This window comes from Typha latifolia, chromosome 9 (genome assembly GCF_019914945.1).
Source record: "Typha latifolia isolate L0001 chromosome 9, TyphaL0001v2, whole genome shotgun sequence".
Lineage (NCBI taxonomy): Eukaryota > Viridiplantae > Streptophyta > Magnoliopsida > Poales > Typhaceae > Typha > Typha latifolia.
The window spans coordinates 1,266,167-1,280,525 of NC_133094.1; the positions used below are offsets into that span (position 1 = coordinate 1,266,167).

Below are 14,359 nucleotides of genomic sequence, written 5' to 3' on the forward strand. Positions count from 1 at the left end.
CTTTTACCCTAAAATCGTGCACTGCTATAACAAAGGCGAAATTGAAAATATCAAAACCTCTGTCAATTTCTCCTTCCTATTGGTTGACCATCTCCTTAGATTCAATACCAAATTTCCCAATCTACCATTCACATTAAAATTACCTGTTTGCCCTCGCCTCTCCAAGCCCAGCTCTTTGCCTTTCGTCTTTTGGTTCGTTTATTCTTCGGTTCCTCCGTTGAAGCCCACACGCCCCTAAGAGCTTGGAGAGAACTCGTCCCATGGCTACGAACCCGGAGAGCCCACCTCCTTCTTCTCCCTCTTCTTCATCGCGGCACTCCGCGAGCATAACCCACGTGGACTGCGACCATATCGTCTCGATCCTCCACCTCCTGCCTCCGGATTCCATACTCTCTTTTTCCATGACCTGCAAGAGGTTTAGATCGCTGGGATCGTCGAATAACCTGTGGGAAGCCATTTGCAGAAGGGATTGGGGCAGTGGTACCGTTGATGCATTGGTGGGCACCTTGGCGCCCCACGAGAAGACGGGATTGTATTGGAAGAGGCTTTACCGGCGAGTTTCCCAGTTGGGTTCTCTTTCTTGCCGTAGGATTTCGAGTAAAGGTGGCTGCTTTCCTACTCCGAGGGCCTCTCACTCCCTCAATTTCGTCGACGATTGGATTGTTCTCTTCGGCGGGGGATGCGAAGGAGGTTAGATTACCTCTCTATTCAGTTATCAGCTTCATAATTTGCTCACTTTAGGGCTGTTTCATTTGTTCCTTTTGGTTTTGATTGATTCATGGGTTCTAATAGTTACATTTTTTTTTTGTTCGACATTAATTGCAATTCCCCTGATAAAGGATTCTCTTTTGATTAAGTTGAAGTTAGTATACCTTTACTTTACTAAAGGGATTCTCCTGCTGCCAATTCCGTTCCTTTACTTTACTGTCGAAGGTCTTTGATGCCATTTCTGCTAAAGATGAAATATTGAGGTACAAAGCTACTTATGGAGATTAGATGAATTTGGTTGACCATTAGATTAGCCAAAATTAGATCTGGTCTTTTTGTTTTTGTTCTTCTCTTTTGATGATTAGTAATACACATCAAGGATGCAGTTGACAGGAGAAGGATAGTTCAGACATTGATGAGGTTAGTTTCACATCATAATACTGTTGGAAAACTTAACTTCCTTTCTTTTCGTGCATTTATTGCCCATGGGTATGCTATTTATTGCCCATGGGTATGCTATTTATTTTCTGTTAGCCTAGTAGAATGTTTGAACTTTGAAGAACTGGGTGCGCCTCAAATGTATCTCACCTACACGAGATTGTTTGGAAAGCTAAAAATGTTATAAAAGAGTAATAGATACTAGCACAAGGTTTAGGAATTTATTTTCCAAAACCTCTTTCCCTTGCTATTGATAAGTTGAGGAAACATCATTAAGGTTGTTCTCCTGATTTGAGCTGTCATGCACCCAATGTGTATCTGAGACTCAGATGGAATTTGAACAGCTGGTATTAGTGTGACATTTTTTTTCATTTAATTTGACATTGCTGTACAAGCACTTGTTTATCAATATATGTTCTCCAGAAGGAACCATGCTGTTATTATCTTAGCAGAAACTCTGAAAAAGAATGCAGCATGGAGCTGCTACAAAATATAAACACTTCTGCAAGTACAGAACTACTTGTGCCGCAAGGCATGTTCCTAGGTCTGATTATAACTAAGACAGATATGGATATCCTCCTACCTTTTATCCATTATATGGAATCAATTAATGAATATCAACCTAAGTTTAAGAGGCTCTGTGGGACAATGAAGTAGAAGTTCATGACTAGTTATTAGTTTGATGCCAACCTTTCAGGAATTTGTGCCATAATGTGCAATATTCTCTGCTAAGGCAATTCTATGGAAGGGAGTGTTATTCGTGATGCAGGTGAGCTTGTTAGCAGTCTTATTTGTCTAATAAATTTCTCAATCCCAGTTGATAGAAATCTCAAGTAAATTTATTGATCAATCATAGGCATAGATCCTTGTGGAATGCTTATTTTCTACATGATGATGTACCAGATATAGCAACCAATGTCGAGTTATCTGCCTTTAATTTTCAAATACTGAATATTGACATTAGTACACCTCAATAAGATATGTCCTCTTTAGTCCACAACTGGCAGTGAAGAGATTTCTTGTCTTCAGCTTCATGCACTAGGTGGAGTCTTTCCCTATCTTTTAATAAGTTGGAAACATTTCAAGGATAATTATCTCCACCTTGTCAAAATTCAAACCTTGTTATAGTCTGACACTCCCCCTTGTCCTATTTAGGCCGCCATCTGGATGATACTTGGGTGGCATATATTGGAAATGGATTCAGCAGGGTACTAAGTTGGCAGCAGGTGAATTCAGGCATGCCAAGTGGGCGTTTTGGTCAGAGCTGCATCCTAGTAGGTGACTCTCTAGTCCTCTTCGGTGGTATTAATGATAGTGGAGTCCGTCTAAATGACACATGGATTGGCCAAATAATTCGCGAAGGTCCATTTGAGATCAAGGTCTTGTGGAGATTACTAGAGGTAGGTCAATCTGCACCTCCTCCTCGTGGAGCCCATGCTGCCTGCTGTGTTGGAGACAGGATCATGGTGATCCATGGTGGGATTGGACTGTACGGCCTTCGACTTAGTGATACATGGCTTCTGGATCTGTCAGATGGCCTTAAATCTGGTAGATGGCACAAGATAGAGAATTCACGCCCATCACCTCCACCTCGCTCAGGCCACACATTGACATGGATTGGACAGACACACGTGGTTCTATTTGGTGGAAGGGGTTCAGGTTATGAGGTGCTCAATGATGTTTGGTTCTTCGATGTTGGTGGCATCTACCCTGAATGGAAAGAGCTCAAGTGTGAGCTATCTAGTGTACTGGGTGAAATGCCCTTTCCTCGGGTTGGTCACTCTGCAACTCCCATACTCGGAGGCAAAGTTCTTATATATGGTGGTGAGGATTCACATAGGCACCGGAAGGATGACTTCTGGGTATTGGATGTGCCTTCTCTACTGAGTTTTCAATCAGGCTCCAGAAAATCACTACAGAAAATGTGGAAGAAGCTAGTAATTGAAGGTCAATGCCCAAATTATAGGTCCTTCCATGGGGCATGCACAGACCGCTCTGGGCGCTACATCTATGTTTTTGGAGGAATGGTGGATGGTCTTATTTATCCAGCAGAAGCCTATGATTTGAGGTTCGATGGGGAACTCTATCAAATGGAGCTCATGCTGCAATCATAGGAGTGTGATGGAAATATGGAATCTCCTGTATAAAATGAAAAATCAATCTGTTAACGTTGTTGTATAGCTACCAGCTCATCATGATGTATAGCTCTTTATCAGCATCTGCGATCTGATAATGAACACAATTTTTAAAATAAATGGAAGATGCAGCTGAGTAGAACTTGTTCCATTACATGCACATATCTAGCAGAGATGTACAATATAATTTTATGTCTGATTTTATAATGGTTTAGCCTTTGGTTGTATAAATCATATCAGGTAAACTTTTGATGATGCCAATTTGTATTATTCCTCTGTGAAACAGTAAAATTATGACCTCAGCTTTTGTTAAGATTCTGAACAAGTTCTATCCAGGTGGTGAGGTTGCAGAAAGACATGCCTTCCATGCTTTGAGTCTCTTCTTATGGACATCATCTCATCTTTTGTCTTCATCATCATCAAAATAATCAGTCATTGACTGTTCTTCTTGGCCCCTTCGGTTGCATATAGTGAGATGAAAAATCCAAGGTTGGTGACCGATTCTGATATAATTTTACGGCGTGGACCACACTCCATGAACAAAGCAATAATTCATCTGAGCCACCTGCGAGTAAGTTTCTTATGAAAAGTTAGCATTACTGCATTGCAACAATGAAGAGCCAAACTGTAGATATGGATTTCTTAAGATTTGGTGAGCAGTAATTATATCTGTTCTTGTCCAAGTGTACTGATGCATTTAAAGTGATGCATATAGAGCATGGGAAATCATCTGTGGTTGGTGGTATGCTTGGCTCCATTCATGTAGAAGCATGTGCACCTTCATGCATATATGCTGGGGACCATACAGTTTATATCTCATTGTGGTCCTATGATAAGCCATTGTCATATCAATTTCCTTCTGCTCCATTCAGGAATTATTGTCTGGTTCTTGCAGTTTGAATCAGTATGGGCACCTGACTTCTTGGGACCCAGAACAAGATGATCTCCTCCTTGAGTCCAATTTGCCATGGCATGCCACCTTCAAGGAGGGATACTGGATTTTGGATTCTATTTTCCTCCTCATCTGATGGTAAAACTGGCAAGTATCAATTATTACATCTCAATCTAGTGAGCCTTTTCTGATGATGCCATCACTGAGTCAATAGCCCATTTTGGTATTCTTTCCATTCATATTGCATACGCATGAAAGGGGTGGATTTCTTTTCTATTTCTTAGTGAAGCTACTTGTGCAGTGAATAGAAAATGTGTGACAATGAAAAAGAAGCAGAAAGACAGGCACTCCAGCAACCAACTCCATCCTTGTCAGAACAACCACTACCCAGAGTCCCAGATCAAAGTGGTAGGATCTTTGTAGAGTATTCTTTCTCATTTGTCACATGTGGTACTACAAAGGATAGAAAATAGGAGGAAGAGTCAATAAAAAAGATCGAAATATTTGAGAATTTCAGATCAAACAAAAGCTAACAAGAGGTGCTAAATAGTAGTCAAAAAGAAACTAACAGTCATCAAGGTTTAAAGAAAGCAAAATATATTAGCACATCAAAACCTATTAATAACATTAGTTGATATACTACGTTAAAAAAAAAAAAAGATTTCAGCACACTAGAATTTCTACAAATATAATGAGTTTAAAAAAAACAGCATCTGCTCTGCTCCAAGTAGTTTAATTCTCTTAGATTAGATTAGAAATGGAATACTTATGGTTACTTCCTTTGGTAGAAGAACTAACAAATTTATGTGATATTTTTCACCTTATATCAGAAGTGAATAACATTTTTCTCTCGGAAAACATAAATTACATGAAAACAGTAATTCGTTCGAATTAGTTTCTCCCAACTTAAGAAAAAGATACCTCTGGAACATCTAATTGGCATTTGGCGACAGTTTGATGGAGTATGGAAAACAAAGAATTCACTCAAAGGCAGAGAAGCCATTACTTAAGGTGGAGAACAGATTAAAATACCTCCTTATATAGTTATAAGGCAGCAAAACAAATAACAAGACTGTAGTTTGTGTTCACATACGTTTCATCAAGCTAATCAGGTGATGGATCACCACAATGAGGAGACAAATATACTCGAATGAGAAAACAGTCGGTTGCGAGAGGCACAAACATATATCAAACCCAATATTACAAAAAGTAATTCCGAATATGATCTAAACATAGACTCAATCAACTATTTCCCTTACATACATGATGTCCTCTACTGATCACGCCATCCTTGTTACAGAAGTATTCAAGCGTAATGAACAAAAAAGAAAAAGGGAAAGCGCATAAGACTGCACAATCAAACCCACAGTAAGTACCACATCGATCTTATACTTGCTCAAAGCTCACCATCATTTTTCACACTTCTCTAATGCACCATCAACCAAGAAATAATTCCGACGTTGCAATTTAACCAACATTTCAGGATCAACTTCCATATACACTACACTGGTATGACATCATTATTCGAAGTGTCTTCACATCTCAAGACAATCCCTTCGAGGCTTGCCGGGAGTATGCATTTGGCCCATTGGCAGCCTGTGGAGAAAGACTCTGATGGAGGGACTATCATCAACACATTGTCATTCCTCCGGACAACTCCCATAACACTAACAGTGCTGCCCTCTTTAATATACCTGCAGGAGGAAATGCATTTAGTCAAATACAGAAAGAGGGGGTTTCATTATCCACCGAGTAATTAAAATATTAATTTCTTTATGAGAAGATAAAATAATTTAAAAGTATACTTCAAAGCAAGATGTCTAATAGAGTAGGCCAAAAAACAAGGTGTCTAATAACAAAAGATTTCCAATAATGACTCCTATACTTGGATATTAAGCAGAGTATTTCAAGTGATTTCATGAAATGCTAATTCATGATGGATAGAAAACAAATAAGCTCCCGTTACCCTTCTTTCAGGCGCATCACGCGATCATCACTAGAAAGATTCCTCTCCTGCAACCACCTAAGGAAGTCGGGGGACATATCCTTGTTGTCAGGGTTGATGTCCACAACAATTGATTCATCAACATATGGGGTTACCCTAGCACCATAGCCGGTTTTCACCAATGCTCTTAACCCAGATTGAAAGTCAGAGATGTAAAAGTCAACCACATGACGCTGCCAAAGTATTAGATATTATAACGTAGAAGTCAGATCATGATCATAATAACAATAACTGAGATCCTAGAAGAATTTTGCAATGAAGACAAAATCCAAGAGTTCAAATACATATGTGATATGGGCTCTTTGAATCACAAATTACTTTATCCCAGATATAACTTAGTTGATGATAGTCAGCTCACCTCCATTGACCTTAGTCCCCATGTAAAGCGACGGTGCTGGGAATTAGCAGCTTTGGAGTCCCAGCCTCTGTATTCATATAAGCTAGTAGATGTGTAGACACATCTAGGAACCTTTTGAAATGAGGACTCAAGGGGAAAATTACCGCATGTAACAACCTGTGAGAAAAGTATACCATCATCTCTTGCATTATAAATGGCAACAAATAACATAGATTCACATGGACTGTCAAGTGATAAATCTAAGACATATGAAGGGCCATCTACTTTTAAGATCAAAACAATATGACAAATGTAAGGATGGAGTTCTCAAAAGTGAAAACAATATGCCATGTAGTTTATAGATCAAAGCAATAAAAGAAGAGAAAGTGGGATTATTTTTCATTTGTTCCGCACGCTAAGATTGATAATGATAGGTGTTCTCAGGGTCCTCGTAAGAGTGTGTGCGGGGAGTTGGAAAACACAGGGAATGAGAGTAATTTATGTGAATTTAATTATCAATGAAGTAAAACACTCTTGCAGACTTTTTTATAATCAGATCCTATCTAGCAATATGGTTTCTAATGATATATGAAAATGACAAAATAATGGTATAATGCACGGCAAACATAAGTATAGTCAAGCAGATAGGAATAAACTACAAAATTAGGAGCAGATTGAATCTAGAATATGCTGGTTATTCTATTAACTATAACCATCTTCAATAGATCACATACCCCAGAAACCTTTACATATTGTCCGTCTTTAGCAGTTCTGAGCTCTGCATCAGGATAGTGACTGATAAACCCTATAATTGCTCTCCTTCCCCAGCAGGTATTCCAAATGAAAAGTGCAGCAACTGCTCCAAATATAACCACAACGACAATAAGAAGAATGGCGTTGTGAACTGCACCGAGGATGAATCCACCTGCAATGAACCCCATCACGAAAAGTAGAATCACAGACCAGAGTATTGGCTTTGGGAGGCTTCCTTTGAATGAATATTCATCCTCCTGGCTGAGATTCGTGACAGCTTGATTATGAGCAAAGGAAGTACTGTGAAGCTTCATAGATCCAGTAGAATCCAGAGGGCCAGAAACTTTTCGAGGGGCGCCAGATGAATTCAGCGGCCCAGAGGAAATTGGCCCAGATGTAATGAGCCCTGTTGTAGGAAGTATTGGTGGAAGAGGCCCAGAATTTTGGCGAGCCATTGGGGTCACTCCTCCAGATTGGGGGCCAGACGATTTCTTACCTGATTCCCCATGTCTGTTAAGTGGTCCAGAATTGGATTTTTGTCTATTTGACCCTCCAGAAACTGGAACTCCAGATGAAAGAGAACCAGAGTAGCTGGACCGGCCAACACTATTAGCCAGGATAGGTCCAGAGTTGGAAGCGGCACCTCCAAATGATGTGTTTCTTGAAGGAGCATTAGCAAGAGGTCCAGATTTCCGTGACTTCTCCACATGAAGATCAAACATCTTTCCAAGTTCACCTGATTTCTTGATATCTCCGCCAGTGTATGGCATGGCAGTGGAGCTCATTGTTGGAGGCTTCTCCTTCGGCTGCTCAGGCCGGCCTGAGACATACAGGCCATTGCTGAGCTGATGTGATGGGAATCTGGAACCCATCAAGCTTGATCAACTGAGTCCGCTAGACCTTGGCAACCCTAGTTGCAAACTTTCCACTACAATCTACAGGGATTACATATTAGCTTTGATATACAAAGGGGGTGGGGCATCATTAACGAGCAAAATATTTCAACCAAACCTACAATATCCACTACTTCTTGAAAGAACTTGGCAAACAGAGAATAGAAACATTGTCAGAGCATGAATATATATGTCTATGCAGACACTTAAATGTGCAGATAATAGTCTAATGAAATAGAATAAAGCAGCAAAGAACTTATTGTCATAATGTGTCTTTTTTGCAGAGAATCCAGAAGATATCTGATAACATCAATATACATCATTAATGTTCAAGTACTAGAGAAGTACGAGTTTGTCTTGTCCATAAAGATTCAAATTCTGTCACTAGTTACAAGGACGTCCTCCCACCTTACCCAAGCTTTGACAATAAACTAACAACAACAAATGTAACATGCTTAAACAACTTAGAAAAGCTATTTGCAAAAGAAGAATGGTTCTTTCTCTAGAAGATGGAATAGAATCAGATGATTAACAATTTGAAAGAATAAACCTTCAAGCTGAGAACCATCCATCTTTGCGCTAGTTCTATTATACTTCCAAAGTTCATTCTCATATTTCTCTTACATCAATGGGTCCATACATCTCGATCGGAAGTAATTCACAATGGTACTTTCTACATTCAGACTAAAATATGGTATCTAATGATGTCCTAGAAACATCCTAGAAACATCCTAGAAACATCCTAGAAACATCACATCTCTAAGATGGTTTACTCTTGAGCTACAACAAAATTAAATTGATAAAATTAGATAACTGGTCATCTTTGGTTTCTAACTTGCACATTACATATGGACTCATACTCATTGAAGCAATTGAATCACCTCCATTCAAAGAAAATAAATATGAAAAAAAAATTGCAAATCAACCAACGGGAAGAAGTCCTTCAGATGGCCAATTGAAAGTTAACAGTTTAAATTGGGAACGACAGATAGTCAAATTAATATTTCGATTCTATTGAAATCAGGCAGAGTCAATGGCCCAGAAACCCTGAAAATCATGCAGAATTGCGGGGAACTGATTGTGTCTAGATACTCATGCCAAACCTTGAGAAAAGTCTCACTTAATAATCTTTAGATTGGTCATAGTCAGGTGAAAATTTCTATCAGAAACCAAATAAAAAAAATAAGCGGAAATGACCACACTAAAACCCCACCCTTTTGATATAGTTAGGAGAATCTTGACATTTTCAACATCGAGAGATCAACTGGAAAAGCAGGTCCCACTTAGCAAAACATGACTGCTTGTCAGTTTGCAGAACATCCATTCAAAACACCAACACCAGATCAAGAGCAGAGAAGATCCAAGGGAATGAGAGGAAAAGGTGCCAGAATTAGATCTCAGGTAGAAGTCTAATTCTCTGCAAATACTGCAGAATGTTACTGATAAGAACATCTCCCATAACAATAAATCAAAAGGCAGAATCCATATATCATCTTCTGGGACACGTCGACGCACAGCAAAATTCACAAAATAGACCAAAATTGGCACCAAAATATTTGCGAAAAAGTGCTCCAATTCAAAGCCCAGATCTGCAGTTTTTAGAACAAGAACTAATGAACCTCGTTTTTCTTAATTTTAAGTGTAAGCTCTCGTAAGAGTTACATGAGCCCGCACCGTTGCAGATCTACTCAAATTCCCTTAGCAATTAAAATCCATTTGGACTGGATAGTATACCAAAAGTGTAAACTTGGAAGACGCCCACAAATTTGAAAAAGAATCCACTAAAAAGAGAGCCCAAAAGATTAAATTTCTCCAAAGAAACACGAAATTACACAAAAAGAGATTGAAACCCACATAAACCCTGCCTTTCCCAGACTGGAGAAAAGACCAAACCAGCATTCCCATTCCTCCATCAGAAGAAACCCCAAAGACCAGATCAACGCTCTGGAAACCGGCCCAAGTCAGAAATCACTCCTCTTTCCGCTACCCAGATCTTAAACAAGCAACAAGAGAAAACCCCGCATTCCCATTGCTCAGATTAGAGGTCCCAACGACCCTAGATCCCCAAAACCCCGCGAAGAAGAGCTCAAAACCAGCGAAAAAAAATTCCTCCTTTCTTACCTGAAATTTCCAATAGCAGCGGAAAAGATCGAGGGGTTTGGAAGTTTACGCCGATCGAAAGGGACAAAGTGATGGACTCGAGCTGCTATCTATCGCCATCGTCGTCCGAGAGAGAGAGAGAGAGAGAGAGAGAAAAGAGGACTTTTCTTTTTCCTCCTCTTCTACTGTTGTGGTATCTCTTCGCCTCCAAAGAAGCAGAAAGAGAGAAATATATTTGAGAAGAAAATTAAAAATTAAAATTAAAAAAAAAAGGAAGAAGAAGAAGAAGAGAAAAAGGTGGACGCACACCTTCCAGCTCCCTCCACCCCCCACTTACCTCATGGCACTGTACTTATTAGTAAATGACTAAAATGCCCCTACTTTTCAAATTTTGAATTTCCTTTTTTTTTTAAAAAAATTTAAATTTCTATTAACTCTTCGCATAAAATTAACTCCTAAATGTTAATAATAGTAAAATTAAACTCATTCGCACCTCTTTTATAAATTATATTTACTCTGTTATACAAAAGCATTCATTTAATGTAGAAAATCAATGTGCTCAATTTTCAAAATAAGATTATAGAAAAAAAAAAAACTTTACATATATAAGCTTGAAATATTTTTATTATCAGTTATGATATTATTCTTAGACTTCCAAATAAGAGTAATATTTTCAGAAATAATAATAAAAAATATCCTCATATGATTCAAAGAGATAGAATATGGGTTATAGTTATCAATTTGTTGTTATAATTGGCTAGTCAACAGTAATTCTTGCTATGTAAATATTATTTCCTAATTTTTAAAGATTTGGAGTCTTAAAAAACTTTTAAGGAATCCTTTACACAGTAGTATGATTTTGTCTAACCAAATTACAATCTCCAACTCATTAAATTCTATGTCAGGCACCACTGGAATTTAGACCCATAAAATCAAACTCTTTTTTTAATCCATTATTTTCTTTATATCCCAAAGATTCCAACTGTCACAATCTCGGTGCTAGATGTGAACACCATTGATTGCGGCCCAAAAAGAAATAAAAAATAAAAATTTCACTAGGGTTTTTTTTTTCAATCTATGAATAAAATAAGATTATTAGTTTTTTTAATTAAAATTAACCAAGTATTATAATTATTTTAGTATTATCCGAGACAAACATATATATCTTTTCTAACAAATAGGTTACTTTAGTTATTTTTGTTACGACAGAGATTAGTTTGAGATTTTTTTAAGTACGATAAAATAAAATAATTTTGAGCATAAATATATATATTTAATTTGTTTTTATTCTTTAATATTTTTAGGATGTGACAAAAATGTCCCCTGTACTTTAGCAAATCATGGGGTTTTGGGTGTGAATACTGCACACTGCTTTTGGATGTGAAGTCTCCATCACCATCACCATGGCTAACAACATCAACATGTATACAGAGAGAGAGAGAGAGAGAGAGAGAGAGAGAGAGAGAGAGAGAGAGAGAGAGAGAGAGAGAGAGAGAGGGTAATGAGATTCACCAAACAGCAGTATGGTTGTTCCAAGCTGCCATTGGGTTGGGAGGGGTGAGTGCTAAGATCACATGGTTGTCTAATGGGGGGAGAGAGAGAGAGAGTGGGCCACTCTTAATCCCCTCATGCCTTTGGTTTGCATGCCAACACCTATTTTGGCATCACTCATCAACTAGGGCCCCCCACACACACACACTCTTTCACAAACAAAAGATTATCTTTAATAATAATAATAATAATAATAATAATAATTCTTTGGGTTAATTATATTTATACACTATGAATTGTTACCCTTTTTCACGTCTTTTTTGAACTATTACAAATATCTTAAATGCTTCTTTGTTAAGTTTTCGTTATATTTATTATCTATAAAATTATTATATCTGAGTTATGTGGAGTCGTATGAGTAGAAAAAAGAAAGAGAGAATTTTTAATTTAGTAAAATATCTTTATCTTCTTTGAAGATGGTCTGGTACCTTTAGCTTTTTTTTATATATATATTTTTAATAGTTTGTAGAATATAAATATGATTATATTTAATCTATTTTAATACTAAAAACCTAAGTTTTAGAGGATGTTTTTGAACCACAATTGCATGTTGGTTGATTGAAGTGTGCATGGATGAGTAGTGTCCCTTTCACTGTTTTCTCCTCACCTAAAATAGCATTTTTGTCCCAAAAGAGAAATTCTTTTTTTTTTTTTGAAAAGAAAAGCAAAACAGAGACTAAGTTTTTGGAAATTTTCAAGTTGAAGGTCTCAAATCATGGGCACCAAAAGCTGTGTGGAAAAGTAGAGACTCAAGAACTTCTGCTATCAAATCTTAATATTAATTAATGGTAACCACTTCTTTATGATTAGACTTTGGTGATCATAAATTAGCAAATAAATTTTTTTTAAAAAAAATCAACTTATTATTCTGAACTATATATAAAATTTCCTTTTGTCTGTTGCGACATTTAATTCCTCTAAATAGGTCGATGCGTCGAATAAAATAAATGAAAGCGTATGTGAAAAACGAGCAATAGTTCAGATGATCTAAGTGTAATTAATTAAAAAGAATTTTAATAACTTTTTGAACAAATAAATATCAAATGGGTCAAATATGAAATGAATAACATCAGATCATGCACATGAACACAGTTAGATTGGCATTTTACTTTGTTACTTGTTTCATTATCACACCTAGACCAACAAACAACTTGGTCCAAAGGTCTAATCTTGTCTTATACCATCAGACAAATTGGTGCAATTTGGTCAATGAGGTTAAGCAACTCATTAGATGTAACAAAAAGAAAAAAAAAATTGTTTTGATGAACTGGACTAGTGGCATTGTCATAACATGGTCCACATCCATAGAGTATAATTTTTCACAAGGGCAAGTTTGGGCTGTCACATAATTTAAATTTAAAATGCAAGATAGGGAGTAGTATTCTAGCTCATAAATACTTTATACCATAAATAAAGTAACTATTGTAACCATATATACTTGGATTTTTCACATAGATCACTAATTTATTTTTGGTGGCATATTGACTGATGATGATTGTTGAGTTAAATTACATTCAGAGTGTGGCTTGATATTTTTCTTTTAATAAAGTGGTGCTTAATTTTATTTAAAAATATAATTAAAATGTATGGTGTTATTTGTACTTTTCTCTATTATTAGAAGTGATTGAAGAATATAATATATAGAGGGTTTTATGAGGGGAATAGTCCTGTGAATAGGAATATTAGGTGAGAACCCAATGGCAGTTGCCAACTTTATTGCATTATAATGCTTGCACTGAGGTCATTAATAAGCAAATCAAGTACGCTTACGTGCATTAATGCAGGATTAAATGTTTTAAATAAGAAGGGACACGTTAACACAATGATAGCAAGGACAAGTGTTTAGGTTAGTGATGTGAAGTAAGTTTGCGTAGCATTATTTATTTTTCATGGAGTAGGGCCATGCTATGGAGTCGTTTTCTCGTATTAAAAGAATTAATTAATACCTGCTTAATTAGAATGAGCTGAGCTCACCAATGATGCCATTTGCAAGAATATCTAATAATGCCTGAGTTAGTAAGCATACACATAAATGCTACAACAAAAAAAAATTCATCTAAGTTAATCAACATAGACAAACTTGGTGCATAGTTCAAATAAAGCACAATCAAATTTGAAAGGAGTTTAAAAATGGCACAATTATCGTCGTAATTATCGGTCGTTGCCGACAGAAGTCGAGAAATGTAAGCAAGTTAAAAGTCTACAAAGAAATATTTCGCCATGGAAGATTGGAATCAAAACATAACAATGACTGCTAGAAGATTTGGCAGGAAATATTCACAGGTGAAACATTGTGCAAATGTGAAATGAAATCTTGGCAATGACACAACTGAGGTTAAATAAGCACTGTTGTTGTATAAATCACTTTCTCTATTGAAGATTATATATGAAGAAGTATTCAGATCTTACTATACAAAACAAGCCAAGTATGCGATAAATCAGTAAGCACAAAGCATTTACTCCTACTCATGATAAATAAATGCCAAGAGGAGATCACACGAATAGTGAATTCAATTGATTTCTGCAGTCGGTAGAAGAAACAGAGGA

The 14,359-nt window shown here is 37.0% G+C and overlaps 2 protein-coding genes across 2 annotated transcripts; one reads left to right on the forward strand and one right to left on the reverse strand.

Moving 5' to 3' along the window:
• Positions 1-145: 145 nt before the first annotated feature.
• Positions 146-3,596, forward strand: LOC140795795 (F-box/kelch-repeat protein At1g51550). Its single transcript, XM_073148577.1, has 2 exons — positions 146-690; positions 2,302-3,596. The coding sequence occupies exons 1-2, from the start codon at positions 261-263 to the stop codon at positions 3,258-3,260; spliced, it is 1,389 nt and encodes a 462-aa protein (XP_073004678.1). The 5' UTR covers positions 146-260; the 3' UTR covers positions 3,261-3,596.
• Positions 3,597-5,339: 1,743 nt separating this feature from the next.
• On the reverse strand, positions 5,340-10,585 carry LOC140795027 (uncharacterized membrane protein At1g16860-like). The gene is made up of 5 exons (XM_073147383.1): positions 10,283-10,585; positions 7,250-8,203; positions 6,537-6,692; positions 6,140-6,351; positions 5,340-5,867 (listed from the first exon to the last, which is right to left on the reverse strand). Exons 2-5 carry the CDS (start codon positions 8,138-8,140, stop codon positions 5,675-5,677), a joined length of 1,452 nt encoding a protein of 483 aa, XP_073003484.1. The 5' UTR covers positions 8,141-8,203; positions 10,283-10,585; the 3' UTR covers positions 5,340-5,674.
• Between the last annotated feature and the right edge of the window lie 3,774 nt (positions 10,586-14,359).